The following is a 17,192-nucleotide window of genomic DNA, read 5'->3' as shown; positions in this document are numbered from 1 at the left end:
TAACAAGAAATGCCGCAGCAATTTCCGTTTCCTGCGATTTTGAAACTGAACGTACATGAACCAACCCTGCCGATGCGGTTCAGGGTGTGGTTACGCTTATACTGATGATGCAATCAAAAACATAAAACACTTTTGGAGAAAAGCATCTTTTACGCGCTGCTACGGCGCGCAGTAGGCTACGTGAATGAACGTTTTGCAAAGTAAACTAATTTCGCAATTTTTTTTAAATATCGATAACCATTGTTTGTATCGATGATCATTGTTTGTAGGTGAAATTTCTGCTCGGTTAGGTAATTTTTAATAGTTTATGAATAACCCTTTATTGTGGTACACCAAGATAAGTTTATCACGAAAGGTTTGGTAAACATGCTTGAGGCAGAAGATAAAAAACTCCTGGAATCCAAGAAAAATGAAACATTGAAGAAGGAAACAAAAAGCAGACAAAGAGGTCGAAAAGTACGTTATTCAACTGGAAAAAGCAACAAAAGATCGGTAAAATACCCTTCTCTTTCTCCAGTAAAAGGTTTGAAGCTAATCAATTTTCCCATTCTTCATCCGGCTTTTGAGCAAGCAATCAAACCACATTTCATAATTACGCCACCAAATGACTTTCCTCCCGCTCTAACTTGCTCCGGCGCATCCTTCGCTTATCAAACAAACGGCGCCCACTGCAAGGACTGCGAGTGCAGGGATCATCATGTAAATCATTATCGAGTCCCTGTTTACGATTTTCATTCACCCAGTCATCATCATCTATTGCCACATGTGGCGTGCAGCGTTAGTCGATCTGACGTTGTTGACGGAGAACAAATCACGCCTTACGGTCGAGTCACGTCAAAGGTTGTCGATGGCACAACGTACTATCACTATGAGCGGCCTATTGACCCACAATCTCGTTCAGGCGAGGTTCATGCCTCCACGCAAAATGCCTTTAGTTGTTTTCCTGCCAACATCAACTTTCCACAGAATAGTTCTTGTTCGTCTTACCTTATACCTCCTCCTAACGCCTGCATCAGTGAAATGGGATCCGTTTCCACTACCGTATCATACAAGTCAACCTCATCTTCCAGATGCTCTTCTCCTTTTCTTGTTTCAAACGATTCAGCTTCAATAAATCGAGATTCTGGATTGGTATCAACCGAATCAACAGATGAAGAAGTGCATTTCGACAACGACGATAACCTCAAGAACCACCAGTACGAAAAAATTCTTCAGTTGGTAACGGAAGCGGCAGAAAAAGCGCTCTCGGATGAGCAGCTCTTAAAAGACGCTTACCTTTTGCGGCAGATGAGGAGGAATCGACATGGCTACATCAGCATAAAGTTGTTGGCGAATACAAAAAGCATTAAGAGATTGACAAGGGATCACAAAACTCTTGTGATGGCTTTACAACATTCTGACATTCTGGAAATAAACGAAGCAGGGACTAAAGTAAAACGAAATACTGACCTCCCGGAGAAAGTGGGATCATACAAGGCAAACATGTACCTTTTGCTGATAAATGTGCCAACTGATGATGATATTGAGAAAATAACAAAGCGATTCAAAGAGTACGGAGCCATCGAACAAGTGAGAATCGTGCGGCCAAACCGGCCATTACCACAATACCTGCATAATTATGCCACAGTATTTCCTGAGTTAGGAAAGGTAAGAAATGGTTTTAATTTGTATAGGAATGTTTGGATTTTGCACCAAATGTTTAACTTATGCCAAACAGTAAACAACTTAGAAAAGTTATACTAATCATAGTTATTCTCATACCAAAAACAACTTTGCAGTTTTTAATGACTATTTCACTGGCCAACGCATTCATATATTTTAATAAACGTTAATCTTACAATTCCATTGACCGCACATGACGCAGATTAAAAACACGCTTAGTTTTCAAATGTTTCTACCTGTTTCCGTTCATTTATTGAACTTAATAAGCACAAGATTGAACGTGGTTGTCATTAATGGATGTACTCGGGTCGAACTATGACTTTGGTTAAAGGCTGTACCAGACACACCCTACAAATGCTTAGTGAAGCAAGGTTACTAGCAGAGATGCCTTTAAGCAAAATGTCGCGTACCTGGTGCCATACGACATCTTTAGGATGTACGTCTTGTTCTATTTATAAGTTATACAGCTTGCAAGTTAATGCGTTTAAAACATACTTAGTCACATTTCGTACGTACAACAATGCGCTCGATGGACATTCTAATAATTATTCTTGCGTCTTGTATTGGTATGAGAGGAGTAAAATGACTGCAGCATTTTATCTTAGCAAAGAAATTTTTTTGGGTTACCTAATAATCAAATCGCTGCTAAAAGCATGTAAATGTTTCCAACCATATCCACTTTGCGGGACCGTAACAGTTTACAACCAGTTTAAAACTTGAACTTGACGTTACACTTGCAAAACGAGCGAAATAGCCGGACAGGAATCGACCGCAATTTACAGAGTCAAAACTGAGCGCCGACGTTACTACTTGTGCCTGCTCCCGATTTCAAATTTTATTCTTGTGCTTTTTCATAAAAACTTTAGCGTTTTGGAAGACTGGGTTAACAGTAATACTGATTAAATGTAAACGTCGCACGTCGTTGGTCTTGTTTTCTCCCCTCCAATTTTTACAACTACGATAAAAAAGTTCTATACAATTCGTATTGCGCTTTTTAACTTTAAACATATCAGAAATTGCTCTCAAAATCACTTAGGATAAAATAATGCGATATGCAAAGGTAGGAGTAATGTTTAGTAAAATGTAAAGATCGTAATCAATTACTTAAATAAAACAAAGAATCGATCTAACAAAAGTGCAGTAATCCAACATGCCCCGAAGGGAATAAAATATTTTCTCCATGCAGTCTTGTAGTATGGTCTATGTTAGAAATAGTATACTTTTTACAAGTATAGTTTTGAGCGACTTTGTTCTACTTGCGCGGTGAAAACATATTTATTAATTAACCCTTTTTGTTGTAATAGAAATAGACAATGTAACTTCTCAATCTGCGAAAGTTCTATTGCTAAACAATTATATTTTGCAATGCTAGTTTTAAAGCAGAATAAAATTTGTAAATAAGTGAAGTTCAATGAAATAAATAAAACTCGAAACCCAACCAGATTTAGTAAACGTTAGGAACCAAACTCTGTTGAAAATTTTATATATTGACCATAATACAAGCAACGATATATGGCAACAAAAAATAAAGCTAACATAACATCTTAAGCGTGCTGTGATGAAATGAATTACATGATTAAATATAAAAACTTATCATGATTCAGCAAATAATCCCCTGTAATGAAATATTTCCAGAAACTAAATAATTTTAATTGAACTAGCTTTTTAATACCTCTAATTTTCTTTTTCTTGAAAAGTTGTTTTCCAAATTAACAAAACCTGTTTATTACGCTCTTCTAAAGCATTATTATAACTACATTGAGCAAACAAACATTATTTGGTAAAGCCCTAAAGTTAGCCCACTATCAAATATGTCTTGCACTACACTATACGCATACTAAGATCAATACAGAACAGATGAAAACCCTGCGGTAACTTGACGCAAAAATCTGAAGCCTACTAAGGCTATAAGTCACACAGTTTTGCATGTATGTCTACAACGACTGCACTAAAATATGTCAATCTTACTGCGGAACAAACCTAAAGCGACTTACCAAAAAATATCTGCAGGTAATGTGCGCAGTCGTGGAATTTGAAAGAGAGACAAGTACATACGCTGCCTATAAAGGGACAGCAGCGCAAGACACAAACTCTGCTGCTATTCTGGGGTCAAAGTTTCAACGACGCATCCGCAAGATTCAAGAGAAAGCGGCAAATTGTCAAGATACGATCCCAGCATCACAACATCTGTCAAAGAAAAGTGAAAACGATATCTTCAGGATAACAAAAAAGGTAGTCCGACACAATTCCGGTGAATCAATAGATTCCAACAGCGCCGATAGCGGAATTTTTCACGACGAATAACCGACAACCCAAAAGATTTATCCGATCGACTTGGTGAGGACCTTGCTGAACCTAACATTTAATGTCGCTCAAAACTAGTCTCTGTGAGAGCGTTAACCAGCAATCTGCGTCATTAGCTTCAATTGTTTCTTAGTCGTTGTAATTCCAACACAGAAATGCCATTTGGGATCAGAACAACAGATGTTTGATCAGAAAACAGAAGATCGTATTAATTAAAAGACTGCAATTTCCTGCAGAAATCGTTTTGTTCACTTTGACATCAGTTGATTTACAACGTATATCTGCACCTGCTTTTTAATTGGATACATGCATTCTTGGAAAAGTGTTTTGCACTAAAGACTATCCTTGTGTTCTTATCACGGTATACTTAATGATCTTTCAAACCGATTAAATGTTTCAAGCTAGTAACATAACTGTATGTGATAAACGAAACAGAAAATAACAAAATAAAGAATAACTAACATAAACGTGTTGTCTATTTTTTGGGAACTTTTAACCGAAAGATTTCTCTGTCGTAAAAAATATTAATGACAGATGGATACATTTCGCAGTAAATGCATTGAAGTATTAGTTCCATTGGACAAGTTATGGAGCTATCTAGAGTATAACACCATCCAGTGAAAAACTTCGCTTTTCACAGCAACGATTCATAAAGTCGTAGTGAATACTTGATACAGTTCTTCATACATAATATAGGCTACCACAGTACTTGTAAGGAAATAAATTCTTTCAATCTGCTAGTATTTTCCTTAAGATTTTTTGTTATCATAATGTTTGATCGCCGTTATTTTGTAATTTCAACCTTGAAAACGATGCTAGCATCTGGCAGCCGTTGACTAAAGTAGTCTATATATTTTAATCGGCAAAAAAACCTATTTTGCACAGAATGTGCAATAAATTTCTGCAAAAAGTAACTTATGCTTGGATGCTGTCACTGATTTTCACAGCTTTGTAAAGTCCAACAAGTTATGTAGATGGTTAGTTGATTTCTAAACATTAATACAACAGCAAAGATATAATGTAGGATATAAGGTGGAGTAACATTGTTATGGGTACAACAATACTTCTCAAGTTCTCAAGACAAACAAGTTTATCGAGTTTCTTGAAAAGACAGCAGACAAGCTTCAATGTTGGTGGTTTTTACAATAACATAAAACTGATTGTAGACAATGCTTAAAAGTCATAAAACTTTTCCGGTAAAACGATTTTGTGGTCAAAACTATTTCTTGTTAGTTTTCGATCGAAAGATTCTCGCAGGTGGAGATCTGATTCGCTTTAGGCGAATTTAAATACAGTATCATGGTTGAGAATAGAGCTGATAACTGTTCTTTTTATCAATTGTCGCAGTAGATAGCCTATCGCCGCAACACAAAGCTAAAGAAACAAGCAGAAAATTGAATGGTTCCCCGTGTTAAAATGTCTTTGTTGCAACTAACAGGACAGGCCTTGAGTAATCACCAAAAGTCCATGAAACTTAACCATGTATTTTTGCATGTGCTTTTTCTTGATAATTTCTGTTTTCGTGTAGACCCTAGGGTTTTCTGCTTTTCTTCTCTCACATAACAACTAATACTTTGCCCACAGCGAGGCCACTAGTGGTTGTTATAACCCCGAAATTTAATTAATTCTTCCCTGTACCAAACCGAGCGATTTGAACTTTTTGACCAACCGGTTAGTTGTAAACAAGCTTTTGAGTAACGTCGCTGACAGGTAAACAAAAGCGCGTGAAAGCAAAACCTCTTTGACGATGGAAAAACTACCGCTGTTATTTTACTAAATAATCGTGATCACAAGCTAAGTTTTTTTAGACAATTGGGTAATGATAACCGTAATTTAAAGTATTCTCCAAACACTTAGGGTGTAATTTTTATTGTATAAGCAACTGCATATGCCTTAATAAAAGCAATATGTTGCAAGTGTTTATATTAATGTAATGGAATAACCAAGAAAATACTAGAAAAGTTAGTTGTGGTCAGTGTCAAAAACAATGGTGATGAATAAAGATTTATATAAGATCATAAAAACAAACATGTCGCCGATCGCACTTGAGCTGTAGGGAGGATCGCAAGTTTGACATGCTTAGTTTGAGGTGTTTTTCAAAATGATAAATATCTGTTATTTTACCCAGGTTATCGAAAGCTGAGCATTTTATTGCTGCTAGCCAATTATTTCTCTTTGAATGTTATTTAATACTTGCGAACTTCTAAAATTACCAGTTATCACCAACTTTATTGAAACGAGCGTAATATTGTTACCAAAATTTACTTTGAAAATAGTTTGTATGACGGGCAATGAAACTACAGCATCTAACTTAGGCAAAGTTTTAAGGCCATCTTATAACTTCTAAATTAAAGCATCTTATATTGATGCTAAGTGAAAGTCATTTAAAAATCTTTTCTACTTGTCCTACAACGGTGATGCCTACATGGCGAATCTGCATATCTCAAAAACAACAAAATAAAAATTGGAATTGAATCACTATTTATTCAAGCTAAGTGCTTTCACCATTCTCGCGCGCAAAAAAAAGATAGCAAAACAATGAAACAGAAAACTCGGCGCACAGACAATTAGGCTATAACGATAGAAGGGAATATTATGCCATTTCTCAATGCACTTAACGTGTGCCTATACATACCTGTTATGGGAAAAAAATCTTTTTCCGCTCAAGTTAAAGACAATTCAATATTGCACGACTATACAGGCACGAAACCGTAAACATACAAAACAAAACTCAGTCGACATAAATACGTGGTGTAAGTGTCAAAGAAATGCCTGCACATTACACGATAATCTAAATGATCACATCTTACAAGCACGAGTTATAAAAAAAACTCTTTAAAATGGAAAATAAAGACCCAAAACTTTTGAGATTAAACATGATGTTGATGTTAATGGCGCATAAAGTCAGCATAAAAAATTACCACGTTTTCCTTTAGATTCAAATATTCTTGAAAAATTTATAAATGGTGTAGGCAGTATTATAATTTTTTCCAAAAATATGTTTTTTCAAGTAACGGAAACATATAGGTTTACAAAAAATGCGCGGATATGTACAAATGATAATAGAATTTTAACTGAATGGAAAAAAATATTTAAACGTCTCATACGCATTGCGCTGATGATAGTCAAGTCATCAAACGTATCCATTCATCACACATAACACTAGTACCCTGCTGTTGTAAACGACGCGCTTCATAGCGGCAGAGTTAAGAAGATACGGAGTAATTGGAAAGCAGAAACGAAAACTTATTAACGGAAATATATTTACTGTAATTATAAAAATGCTCCATATGGTTTAAGCATATGCGTATATACCGCCTTATAAATCAGAACACCGATGTGCAATGGACGTGATACAGACAAACTTTGAGACAACACTTAAGTACGAATTAATTCACAAAACCAAGAGCTTCCTAATTTTCATTTTCTTGTTTTCGTTTTGTCTGTTTTGATAAACCTACTACGTCTCGCACAGTGTCGGATAGGTCGCGTTGGCAAGTAGCGAGTTGAAGGTATATTCCTTCTGCTTTGCTCAATGTCAATTGCAAATCGATTTTGCCAGACAATCCATTAACGTGCTGAAGAATGAAAGATCTACGGTTACCGGTAAGGTATTTCTAGAACGCATTAGCCGTAACAAGATTTAGTAAACTAGTTTACCGTAGAATAACTTTTTTAAAAACTATTGGAACGTGAAAACACTATTTCGACTTGAGTTGGAGTTTGCATTTGTCAAAATTTGGCCGTGAGCATTTTATAGTATGATAACATAGATACCTTCAATATGTCCGTAAAGCCACAATCTTTATCCATTAAGACAGGTTTTTCCGTGTCCAAAAGAGCAACACAGATCAAAAGATGGAAGTTATCACACGGTAAGCCGGTCCAAATTACCTAAATAACCGGTACAATGTCAATGGGAAGCTTATTACTTGAAAATAAAGGAGCTCACCAAATTAATCGCAGACTGAAAACATTCACCATGATCAGTTAATTTATTGTGACTTACTAGATATTTTCAGTTAACGTGCTTCCACTATAGTTACAAATTTTGCAAAGAATAATTTAAGCGGTAAAACCTAACTTCGGAGAAACAAAACAAATTTGGTGAAAATTTGCAGCGATCGTTACAACAACTCATTACCTCCCACAACGTTTGGATGTTTTCAAAAGAAAATTCTCTTTTGAATCTTAGGAGGAGCCAACGGAAACAGAAATAAAGGTTTTTTGAATCTTTTTCAATCAAGTTGTCAAAAAATGTTGGATCAAGAAACTGAATCAACGTTCGCAAGTCGCGCAGCTGTGCCTTCATACCATTTTGATTGACATCAAAATTGTGTTGCTGTAAATAACCAAATTTCATATTTTGAAGGAATGCCATACAAGTCCTTGGAAGTCTTTACCACAATGCCCTTTTAAGATAGTTCAAGAAAAGCTTTCCAAGAGATTGAGCAATTTAATAAAGTATGCATTTACTGACCACAATATCCATATATCCAACAAAGCACCAAAAAGCATCAACTTCATTTCCCATGAGCTCCAGTATGGGAGAAAGCAGATCGCTCATACCTTGAACATAACCTGCAAAAATAGAGGCAAGTTCTCATATGAAGAACATAATAATATCATCACCGAAATACATTCAAAATGTCCGGAATATAATATCAAAGTAATAAGTTCTCATGCCTCATCCAACATGTTGAGCTAATTACGCTCCTGATTTTATTCAATCAGTTAGTTTTATTACAATATTTTCGATTCTGTGCCCGTGCCAATCTTATTTCTTTGATGAAATTAATATGGGATTTATGGCAATAACCCAAGGCCGACAAATTATATACGTTAGAAAGACTGTTCGGTTCAACACACGCTTACACATCAGAAGATAGAGCTCTACATACCAAGATCGAAGTTATACATGCAATATGTCACAAGGACATCATTGAGAAGCTTCAAGCTGACATTCTCTTTCCCTTCATAGAAGGTCCGCGTCCGATCGGTTCTCGTCACGTCCTTGTCAATCAAGCTCTTGTTTTCTCTGGCAGAAATATTATACCAGAAAATGATGATTTCTGCAAACTATTTTCAGCATAGCGTGCGAATAATATACGAGTGCGGGGCGAAAATTAACATTTTTATTTTCTTAGTCGAACAGTTTTCAGATTAGGCTAAAAACAACGTATTAAACAAAGGGATCTACCTCAGTGGAGTGAAGCGAGTTTCTTGATCTGGTGTCACTGACTTCCATTGCAACTTCATTCGGTAGTAATCTTCCCTTAAAAATACAAAAAAATACTTAATTACAAATATATAAGCATGTAATTAAATGCAATTATAAATAATTAAACTAAACCTGATAAACACATAACATTTTTCAAATTGCACACTGCATAGCAGTACTGTAAAATAGGGATAAAACCTTCAGAAATAGCAAACTTACTCCTTATTTCTTCTTAGCTCACTTATCTCACAGCTTGTCATTTCCCACTTATAATAACCAAGTAAATATTTCCACACTTCTTTGCGTAATGAAGGATCAACACCCTGAATTTAAAAACACAAAAAATATCAATCCTGCCGTGTTTCACACAGTTCAGTGTCTCAAACCACAGAGAATGCAATTAGTGAGGGTGAGTGAGAGTGATCATGTGATACACGTAAAAGGTGTTAACCTAATGCATCTACCCCACGAAATATGTCTTTCTTAATTTGTTCAACTTCGGTGATCCTTCCTTCACTGTCTTTGTGACTAGTCCAGTACTCAGGGCTGATCGGTTTGCCTCTCTGCGGATGCAATCGTGGACCAAGTTCAGCCTGCAAAACACCCATAATATTATATACAGTAATACCTATCACACTAACTTCAATACGGATTGAAATGTAATTCGGTTATTCCGAGTTTACCATACATAATTCTTTGCCAAAACTGTGTACCAAAAAATATTTTAGAATAAGCATGTCTATGTCTGAATTACATAACCATGATAATAGAGCCTGAATTACAAGGCTTTTCAAGATAGATAGATTTGTGACAACTACAAGAAAATTTATGTGGCTACATAATTAACCACATATCGTATATCGTATAGTCAAAATATCGACATATCGTATAGTCAAAATTGCCTCAGAGAAAATGTTCCAAAGAAACACTACAACACTAAGCCAACCTGTAATTAAATTTATGTGATTTTGCAAAATCTAAAGTGCTACAGTCGTTTTGTCTCAAAATTCAGTAAGACATAGCTATAAGCAAACTGAACTCATTTAGTATGGTGGAGAAAAATGTTGTTGTCTATGACTAAATTTTGAAAGCAAAGGGTAAAGGCCAAAAGTATATTGAGTGACAGAAGGTAAAATGTTGAAATGAAAAGAGAATGTCCATCTTTGTGGTCATGTGGTTGGTATTCATGTCCTATATATTGTTGTCACTTACACAAGTTATGACTTCAAAGCCTGCACTTCCTTCGCCTTCCTGCTTAAACTGGATTCGACTGGAACCAACCGCTTCAGTGGCATCATCAATCAAAGACGCTCGCTCATTGGTTGGCCTTGTCAGTGGAGTTGTCTCAGCTGGATTCAGAAAGTCTTGCAAGAAGTTAGTCACTTTTGAGAACTGATTGAATGTTGAAGTTAGAGGATTCTGTAAAAGATATACGAATAACGTTCTTGTCACTATTTATCAAATGCACAGGTCATGGAACAACATCAGATGTACAGTATGATGATAATGATGGGTAAAGCATAAAAGTGCAAATTTACTAGCAACAAACAGATAACAATTTAAGCCAACTGCTTACCTCCAAAAATTTACCGCCAAGTGTGGGGAATGAACTGTCACCAAACAAATTGAGTTGATCAAAAGACTGTGTCAGAGCATTCTGATTGAGTGGTGTTATTTCAATAGTGTTTTCTTGTCTAAGAGACCTATACATTTACTAACATTGATACATCTGACATAAGAACAAGACAAAAATGCTAACTTTATGAAAATATACTATATAGGAAGTGACTGACAAGATACACTTTTCCACAACGCATAAAACGAAATTAAAATCTTCAAGTCCCAGTTAAGCTCACACGATATATATACACTATATGTATAACATACACACATATATATATATATATATATATATATATATGTATATACATATTGTATCTTTGCACAGTACGTATACTAACTTAGTTGTTGTTACATATCTTTCCAACACTTTCCAAAACTTTTTAGAGCCACCTTGGTGAAAATGTAGAGTAGGCAGAGATGCACCATCTGCCAATTCTAGCAAAAGATATGCCCAAGCAACACCTTTTTTGGATCTAGCATATATTACGACTAATTACTATTCCAAAAATTTGACATATGAGACAAAACTTTCAAACAATAATTTCAATCAACTATATAATACAAAATGAATTTCGATTTATAAAGCTTGAATGGAAGTGCCAATTACTGGCAGGGTCTATTTATACATTTTGCAGGCTACAGCAAAAATATCACTCATACCAAGCTCATTAACTACTATGAAACCAATACGTACACTAATACAGGTGAACTAAAAATAATTACAAGAAAATAGTACCTACTTTTTGATACATCGAATGTCCTCAAGTGGGATAGTGAAAGTGTACTGTGGAGAATTACTCTCTTGGGATTCTGCAGAGAGTACATCCATACTGAGATCAAAAGACTCATCTGTAGAAGATTCCTTTTTTGCATCTTTTGCAACCATTGTCCAGTCAGGATCCAGTGCAACTTCGGGAGTGGGCAGCCTCATTTCAGATGTAATTTCATGGTTGAATGCAGAGCTTCGGTTTTAATTAAAAGTACATTATCAGTATAAAATATCTTTGGTCACAAAAAGGGAAATTTCACATATCAATCTAATAACGCAAGTTCTAATAACTTAACTAGGGGTACGAGATTAAATTTCAAACTTTTTCTTGATTTTTGGTGGTAAGGATTTTATCTAAATATTATAGGGCAAAAAAATCTGCAACGAAACACTATGCGTACAGTCAGCACTAAAGGTTGGGAACTAACTGGGCAGCACAAAATTGACAGAAATACCTATCTAGCTGCTTATCTTCTCCAACCACTGCACTAGATGAAACACTTAAAACTTGAGCTTCATGTTCCGCAGGAGGTGGTGTAACAATGTTGTCATAGGGCTTCCATTGGAGATAACAGTGTTCATCCTGGTAGAATAAGAAATTCTATTATAAAACACAATCTGCTTTCTAGCATCACAGATTTTTGATCATTCCTTTTGCAGCTATTAATTATTTACAGAGCTTACATTAAAGTGAGGGGAAACTCCAAAAACAAGTTAATTTCCTATGAAAGAACAATACTCACTGAACATTCTGGTAAAATAGTTTTGAAAAATAATTCTTTTTAGATACTTATCGGCAAAAGAAAATCGCAAAGTCTCAGTTTTTAGCCTTCATTGTGACATAGATTAAGGCTCTTGTTATGTCATAGATTAGTTAAGTTGCTTAATAACACGCTACTGCTTTTGCTTTTCTTACGTGGTTGTCAACTGAAGTCAGAAGTGTAGGAGTTTCAGTTTAGCTTATGTCCAATTAGGCGTCATGTGAAGAAATTAGCAACGTGAAGCATTGTAATTGCATAAATTATGATTGTCTTAAACATAAAAAATCCGGTAGCTAAATCACTTGCAGCAATGAAGTTACGGTATCCTTTAAATCACATACGCTACCCGTTAAACTGGCACTGCACTGATTGGCATGGTTGGGCTATAAACTGTCACCTGTCAAGCTATTGGCAGTTAGAGCAATCTATACAGCTGCAACAGATACATACGTGATATACAGTAGGTGCTGCTAAATTTATGAATTTGCAAATATCATAATTTGCCAGGCAACTGTCTACCGCTAAGCACAAATAATTCCAAGAGGACATGTGAGTCATGTGAGGGACAATGAAAGATTTGGCAGAGTAAAATAGAAGAGACTACCAGAATTAATTGTCAAAATTCACAGCTTCCTAGATGAAGACCGTTATTCTTCACTTCTAACTTGCGGAAAAAGGCAACAATCATTTGATGCAGGAAAAGGAACTGTGCATAAAACCATGCATAACGACTTGAACATGCACAAATTTTGTTCCAAGATTGTTCAGTGAAGAACAGAGGGATATGTGTGTTAAGAGCAGCAAGGAAACGATGGGACTTTTTACTTCAAACCCAAGTGCTCATGACACTGTTGTTACCTGTGACGTGAAAGCTGAATCTATTATTATGATCACAAGACTAAGCGACAGTGCCACTGAAAGGGATTCTCCATTCTCCTATTGGATTCTCGAAGACCCAGGCAAAGCAAATCCACTGAACTCATAATGATCCCATGTTTTGACGCCAACTGCATGATCTACATTCACTGGGTCTTTCATGGCCAGATTATCAACAAGAGTGAGGTCGAATTTAACCAAGCTATAAAATTTCCAAAAGCTTTTAATGCAGCTAATTGTGATGGAATTCAAAATGTTAAAGGCCATAAACCAACAAAAATGCTTTGGCTGACTAGTATGTGACGCACTAAAAGATTGGAAAATGAGGTAAATCGGCCCAATACAAGAGTGGCGAAAAGAACAAGCGTTCTCATTCTTGAGGCATCTATCAGCTCTGTCTGCCTGCGAAGGAGCGAGACAAGTGCCTTAAAATAGTTGAGTCAAAGGTAGAGAACACACAGCTTGGTTTTTTCATGGTTAGAGTAGCTTGTTGAATTAAGCATAAAACAAAGAGAGGTTCTTTGACATTCAAGAGACCTGCACTGTACTCATCTTGGCTTTGTTTGATTGCACCACAGTCATTTAATAGTGACAAAAGGCAGCAATCTGTACTCAGCAATGATAACCAAAATGAATTTTTACCACCATTATTTTGAGCAAACGCAATTAATAGAACAACGATATTATTATTACCTAACAGCAAATATTGATTTGGTGTTGACTATATAACTTTGTCAATATTAGCCTTACCACCATGAAAAAGCGCATTCACAGGTGTAGGCTTCAGGAATGAAACTTTTAACAAAAAGGGTCATGGTTTGATGCTGCTAGATCAAATGTATATGTGAAGAATTGAAGACTCCTAAGGCCGAACCTCTAATTTGAATTGAGATGTCTGAACTTCAATGATATGGTCACATTACCAAAATACCTCAGGAGAGGCTTGCAAAAACAAGACACGCTTGCCACAGAGACAAGGTATAAAAACAACAGGCATGTTTATACAGGCACATCCCTACTCTCTAGTATGCATGTATTACTGTACATGTTTGGGAATTGATCCTAATATATAAAAAAGTTGAAAACAACTAATTTAACTGTTTCAATCGGTAAAAATGTTGTTTAAATTAAACGTTTCGACTTACATCTTTGAAGATTGTCAGAATACCACCAAGCATTTTATCATCATCTGATCCAGGAATGCAGAAATGAATGAAAACCCCTTCCTGTTCATACACTACCTAATAACATAAAATAGTAAGGTTAGTAATATTGTAAGTGTGTATAGAGGAAAACTTGTGAGCAATAAACAAAGCAAGAAATTTCAAGAAAAGATAAAGATGCAGCAGATGAAAAATAACAGAGCAAAAACTGATAATATAGACCAGCGTGGTCCAACTGCAGGCCCGCGGGCCAAAGTTGGCCCGCGAGCACCGATTTTTTGGCCCGCAAACTGATAGTAAGCTTTGATTCAATTCAATTTGATTCAATCTTAATAAAAAAGAGAACTTTTTTCAGTTCTAATATCAATGTCACATTGTTCTTCAGTTCTAATTTCACATTTCTTCAGTTCTAATTTAAAAACATTGGCCCGCAAGATAAAAAAAATTTCTGATTTTGGCCCGCGATGAAAAGAAGTTGGACCACGCTGATATAGACCATAAAATTGAGATCAGAGTTATCTTGTTTATACGGTATACACAAACAAAGTTATGGTAAAGTTCATTTTTTCCTATCTCTTCACTGCAACAGATGCATGCGTGAGAGAAATATGTTTCTGTTTTTAACATAAATATACAAGCTAACTCTGGTTTTAAATTTACGTTCTACTCTTGCTACTGCAGTATTGCCAATCCAGTGATTACTTGACAGTTACAGACATCTGCCTAGTAAAAACTTATATAGGTTGTAAATACAAAAAAAACCCAGTTACCATTTTCGCTGATGACTTTTGATCCATATTCACACTTGCACCAGTAGCATGCAGTTACAGATATACTAAATGAACAACTAAAATTATGGTTATCCGCATATAGAACAAACAATCTTGAAGCAAATTTTTACTGCTGTTACCAAACAGCAATAAATCCTTCTATTTAAAAGTGTTTTGATAATATAGGGCTGGTTTTCTGATGCTAAGGCAAGTTGTCTCAGATTTTTAACAAATTTTTACACAAAACATTCTCTAACAAGTAGTATTTGGCTGTAGTCTTTCACTTTGTTTAATAATAATGGTAGTAAGTAGTAACCAATAAGCAATCCTGGAAAGCTGCCATGAAGTAGGCTACAGACCGGTAAGCTGCTACAGATTTAGCCACAAAGTACTGGTATCCTATATTGGTGTCGGTCCGCCTACCACCTAAACAAGGCTAGGCAGTTTGGGCGGTAGGTCAGCCATGGCCTGCTGGTAGCCAATCAATCGATGCCTCCAACTAGGCTATAGGCAGTTAGGCGAGAGAGGGAGAGCGTTGTACACCGGACATGTTCCGTGCACAACGTATTCTGGTGCACAAAATGGGTCAAAAAAGCTACTTTGTAAGCTAAGTAATTCCCAAACAATGGTATTTGATGCACACTCACGCATACCAGTGCACACTTTTTGTTGCCTTCTGGTGCACACCAGTTATTGAAAATTACGCTGTCCGGTGCAAAAAAACTTACATTCTATCCTGGAGTTGGGCACCCTGACCCAGTCTACAAGCAGCTTGGTCTACTTTACTTTTCCACCCCCATCTCAGAATCGAGTATTGAGAAATTAATATGTCATAATTTCTTTTGTATTAACTCATAACTTCTTCCCATTCAAACCGTCAAGTCGGAGTGCAAAAGTACAAGAGAACGGCTAACTAACCTATACCCTTAATGACGCAATGCCTCAATCAAAACAAAAACAGATGATCAAATCGGTCAGGAGTTCAGGTCACGTGATTGTGACCAATAAGGCAGACAAACAAACATCATATAAAAAGGTTTTGTTTGATCTCCATGCTTTAGTGATTTCTGGAGAAGAGGAGCTTTTTAAAGTAAGGCGAAAGTCCAAAAAAAAGTTGACCTTGAATCAAAAAAGTAGCGGGTAGTTGTCAGTAAATATACTGCTGAAAGGATTTGTATTAGTATGTAGTGCTAAACCAGTTATTGCCATAAGCAAATGGAAAACACGCAAATTCCTCTCTTAATTTTAACGAATATCGGGCTTTTATGACATCACAATTAAGAAACCAATAAGGATGTGCATGTAGCTAGGGGAAGAGGTTGCCTGAAACACGCTGGAAAAGAAACACGATCGCACCGAGATAGGCGACTACGTTTGGCTGACGGCTAATGCCGTGCCAGCCTGTCAGTCCAGAAAATTTTACTTTTCCTTCAAAGGACCATATACTGTAGTTGAAAAACTGCACCCAGTTTATTTATTAGAAAATGAAAATGGATACGTTGTAGCCAAATGAAGCAAATTTTGTACTAATCCTAAACATTTGTGGTTGATGGAAAGGGTGTTTTTGCTTTCTGTTCGGTTTATTTTTGAATATTAATTGATTCGGTTTGACTCGAATCTTATTAACCAAAATACTCGACTTGACTCGAGTCACTTGTACTAAAAGACTCGACTTAACTTGAGTCTTAAACGGTAAATGACTTGACTTGCGACTCGAGTTTGATGACTTGATTACGATACAATAACTATAGCCTACAATACAGTTACGATACAATAATTAGCGACTCTTTTCCATTTACAGGCCACATGTTAATACGAACCGAAGGAGATACAATCCCTAAAAATTCGGAGTCGAACCTCGTCAAAGCGTACGAGAGTTTAGAAATGGAGACAAATGGAATTTCAGAAGTACCTCAAGAAATATAGCTTTGGTAGGGTTGAGCTAAACTTTACATACCAAATGGTTGCAATAAAAGCCACAAAAGCAGGTACAAACATTTTATTAAAAATCGTCAAGTAAATGCTGCGGCTGCTTCTGAATTA

At 36.1% G+C, this 17,192-nt stretch overlaps 2 protein-coding genes across 2 annotated transcripts; one reads left to right on the top strand and one right to left on the bottom strand.

The window, feature by feature from the left end:
* The first annotated feature begins 273 nt into the window (after nucleotides 1–273).
* On the top strand, nucleotides 274–4,459 carry LOC143464576 (uncharacterized). The gene is made up of 2 exons (XM_076962432.1): nucleotides 274–1,647; nucleotides 3,673–4,459. Exons 1-2 carry the CDS (start codon nucleotides 367–369, stop codon nucleotides 3,964–3,966), a joined length of 1,575 nt encoding a protein of 524 aa, XP_076818547.1. The 5' UTR covers nucleotides 274–366; the 3' UTR covers nucleotides 3,967–4,459.
* A 1,971-nt stretch (nucleotides 4,460–6,430) lies between these two features.
* LOC143458275 (TBC1 domain family member 15-like) lies at nucleotides 6,431–16,076 on the bottom strand. The gene is made up of 15 exons (XM_076955302.1): nucleotides 15,150–16,076; nucleotides 14,362–14,457; nucleotides 12,035–12,162; nucleotides 11,551–11,772; nucleotides 11,149–11,283; nucleotides 10,764–10,890; nucleotides 10,400–10,606; nucleotides 9,652–9,780; nucleotides 9,407–9,510; nucleotides 9,167–9,241; nucleotides 8,868–9,004; nucleotides 8,447–8,547; nucleotides 8,111–8,308; nucleotides 7,744–7,860; nucleotides 6,431–7,544 (listed from the first exon to the last, which is right to left on the bottom strand). Exons 1-15 carry the CDS (start codon nucleotides 15,174–15,176, stop codon nucleotides 7,380–7,382), a joined length of 1,968 nt encoding a protein of 655 aa, XP_076811417.1. The 5' UTR covers nucleotides 15,177–16,076; the 3' UTR covers nucleotides 6,431–7,379.
* Between the last annotated feature and the right edge of the window lie 1,116 nt (nucleotides 16,077–17,192).

This window comes from Clavelina lepadiformis, chromosome 1, assembly GCF_947623445.1.
Source record: "Clavelina lepadiformis chromosome 1, kaClaLepa1.1, whole genome shotgun sequence".
NCBI classification, from domain to species: Eukaryota; Metazoa; Chordata; class Ascidiacea; order Aplousobranchia; family Clavelinidae; genus Clavelina; species Clavelina lepadiformis.
The sequence above is the reverse complement of the archived record's forward strand: the minus strand, read 5'-3'. Positions and strand labels throughout refer to the sequence as shown.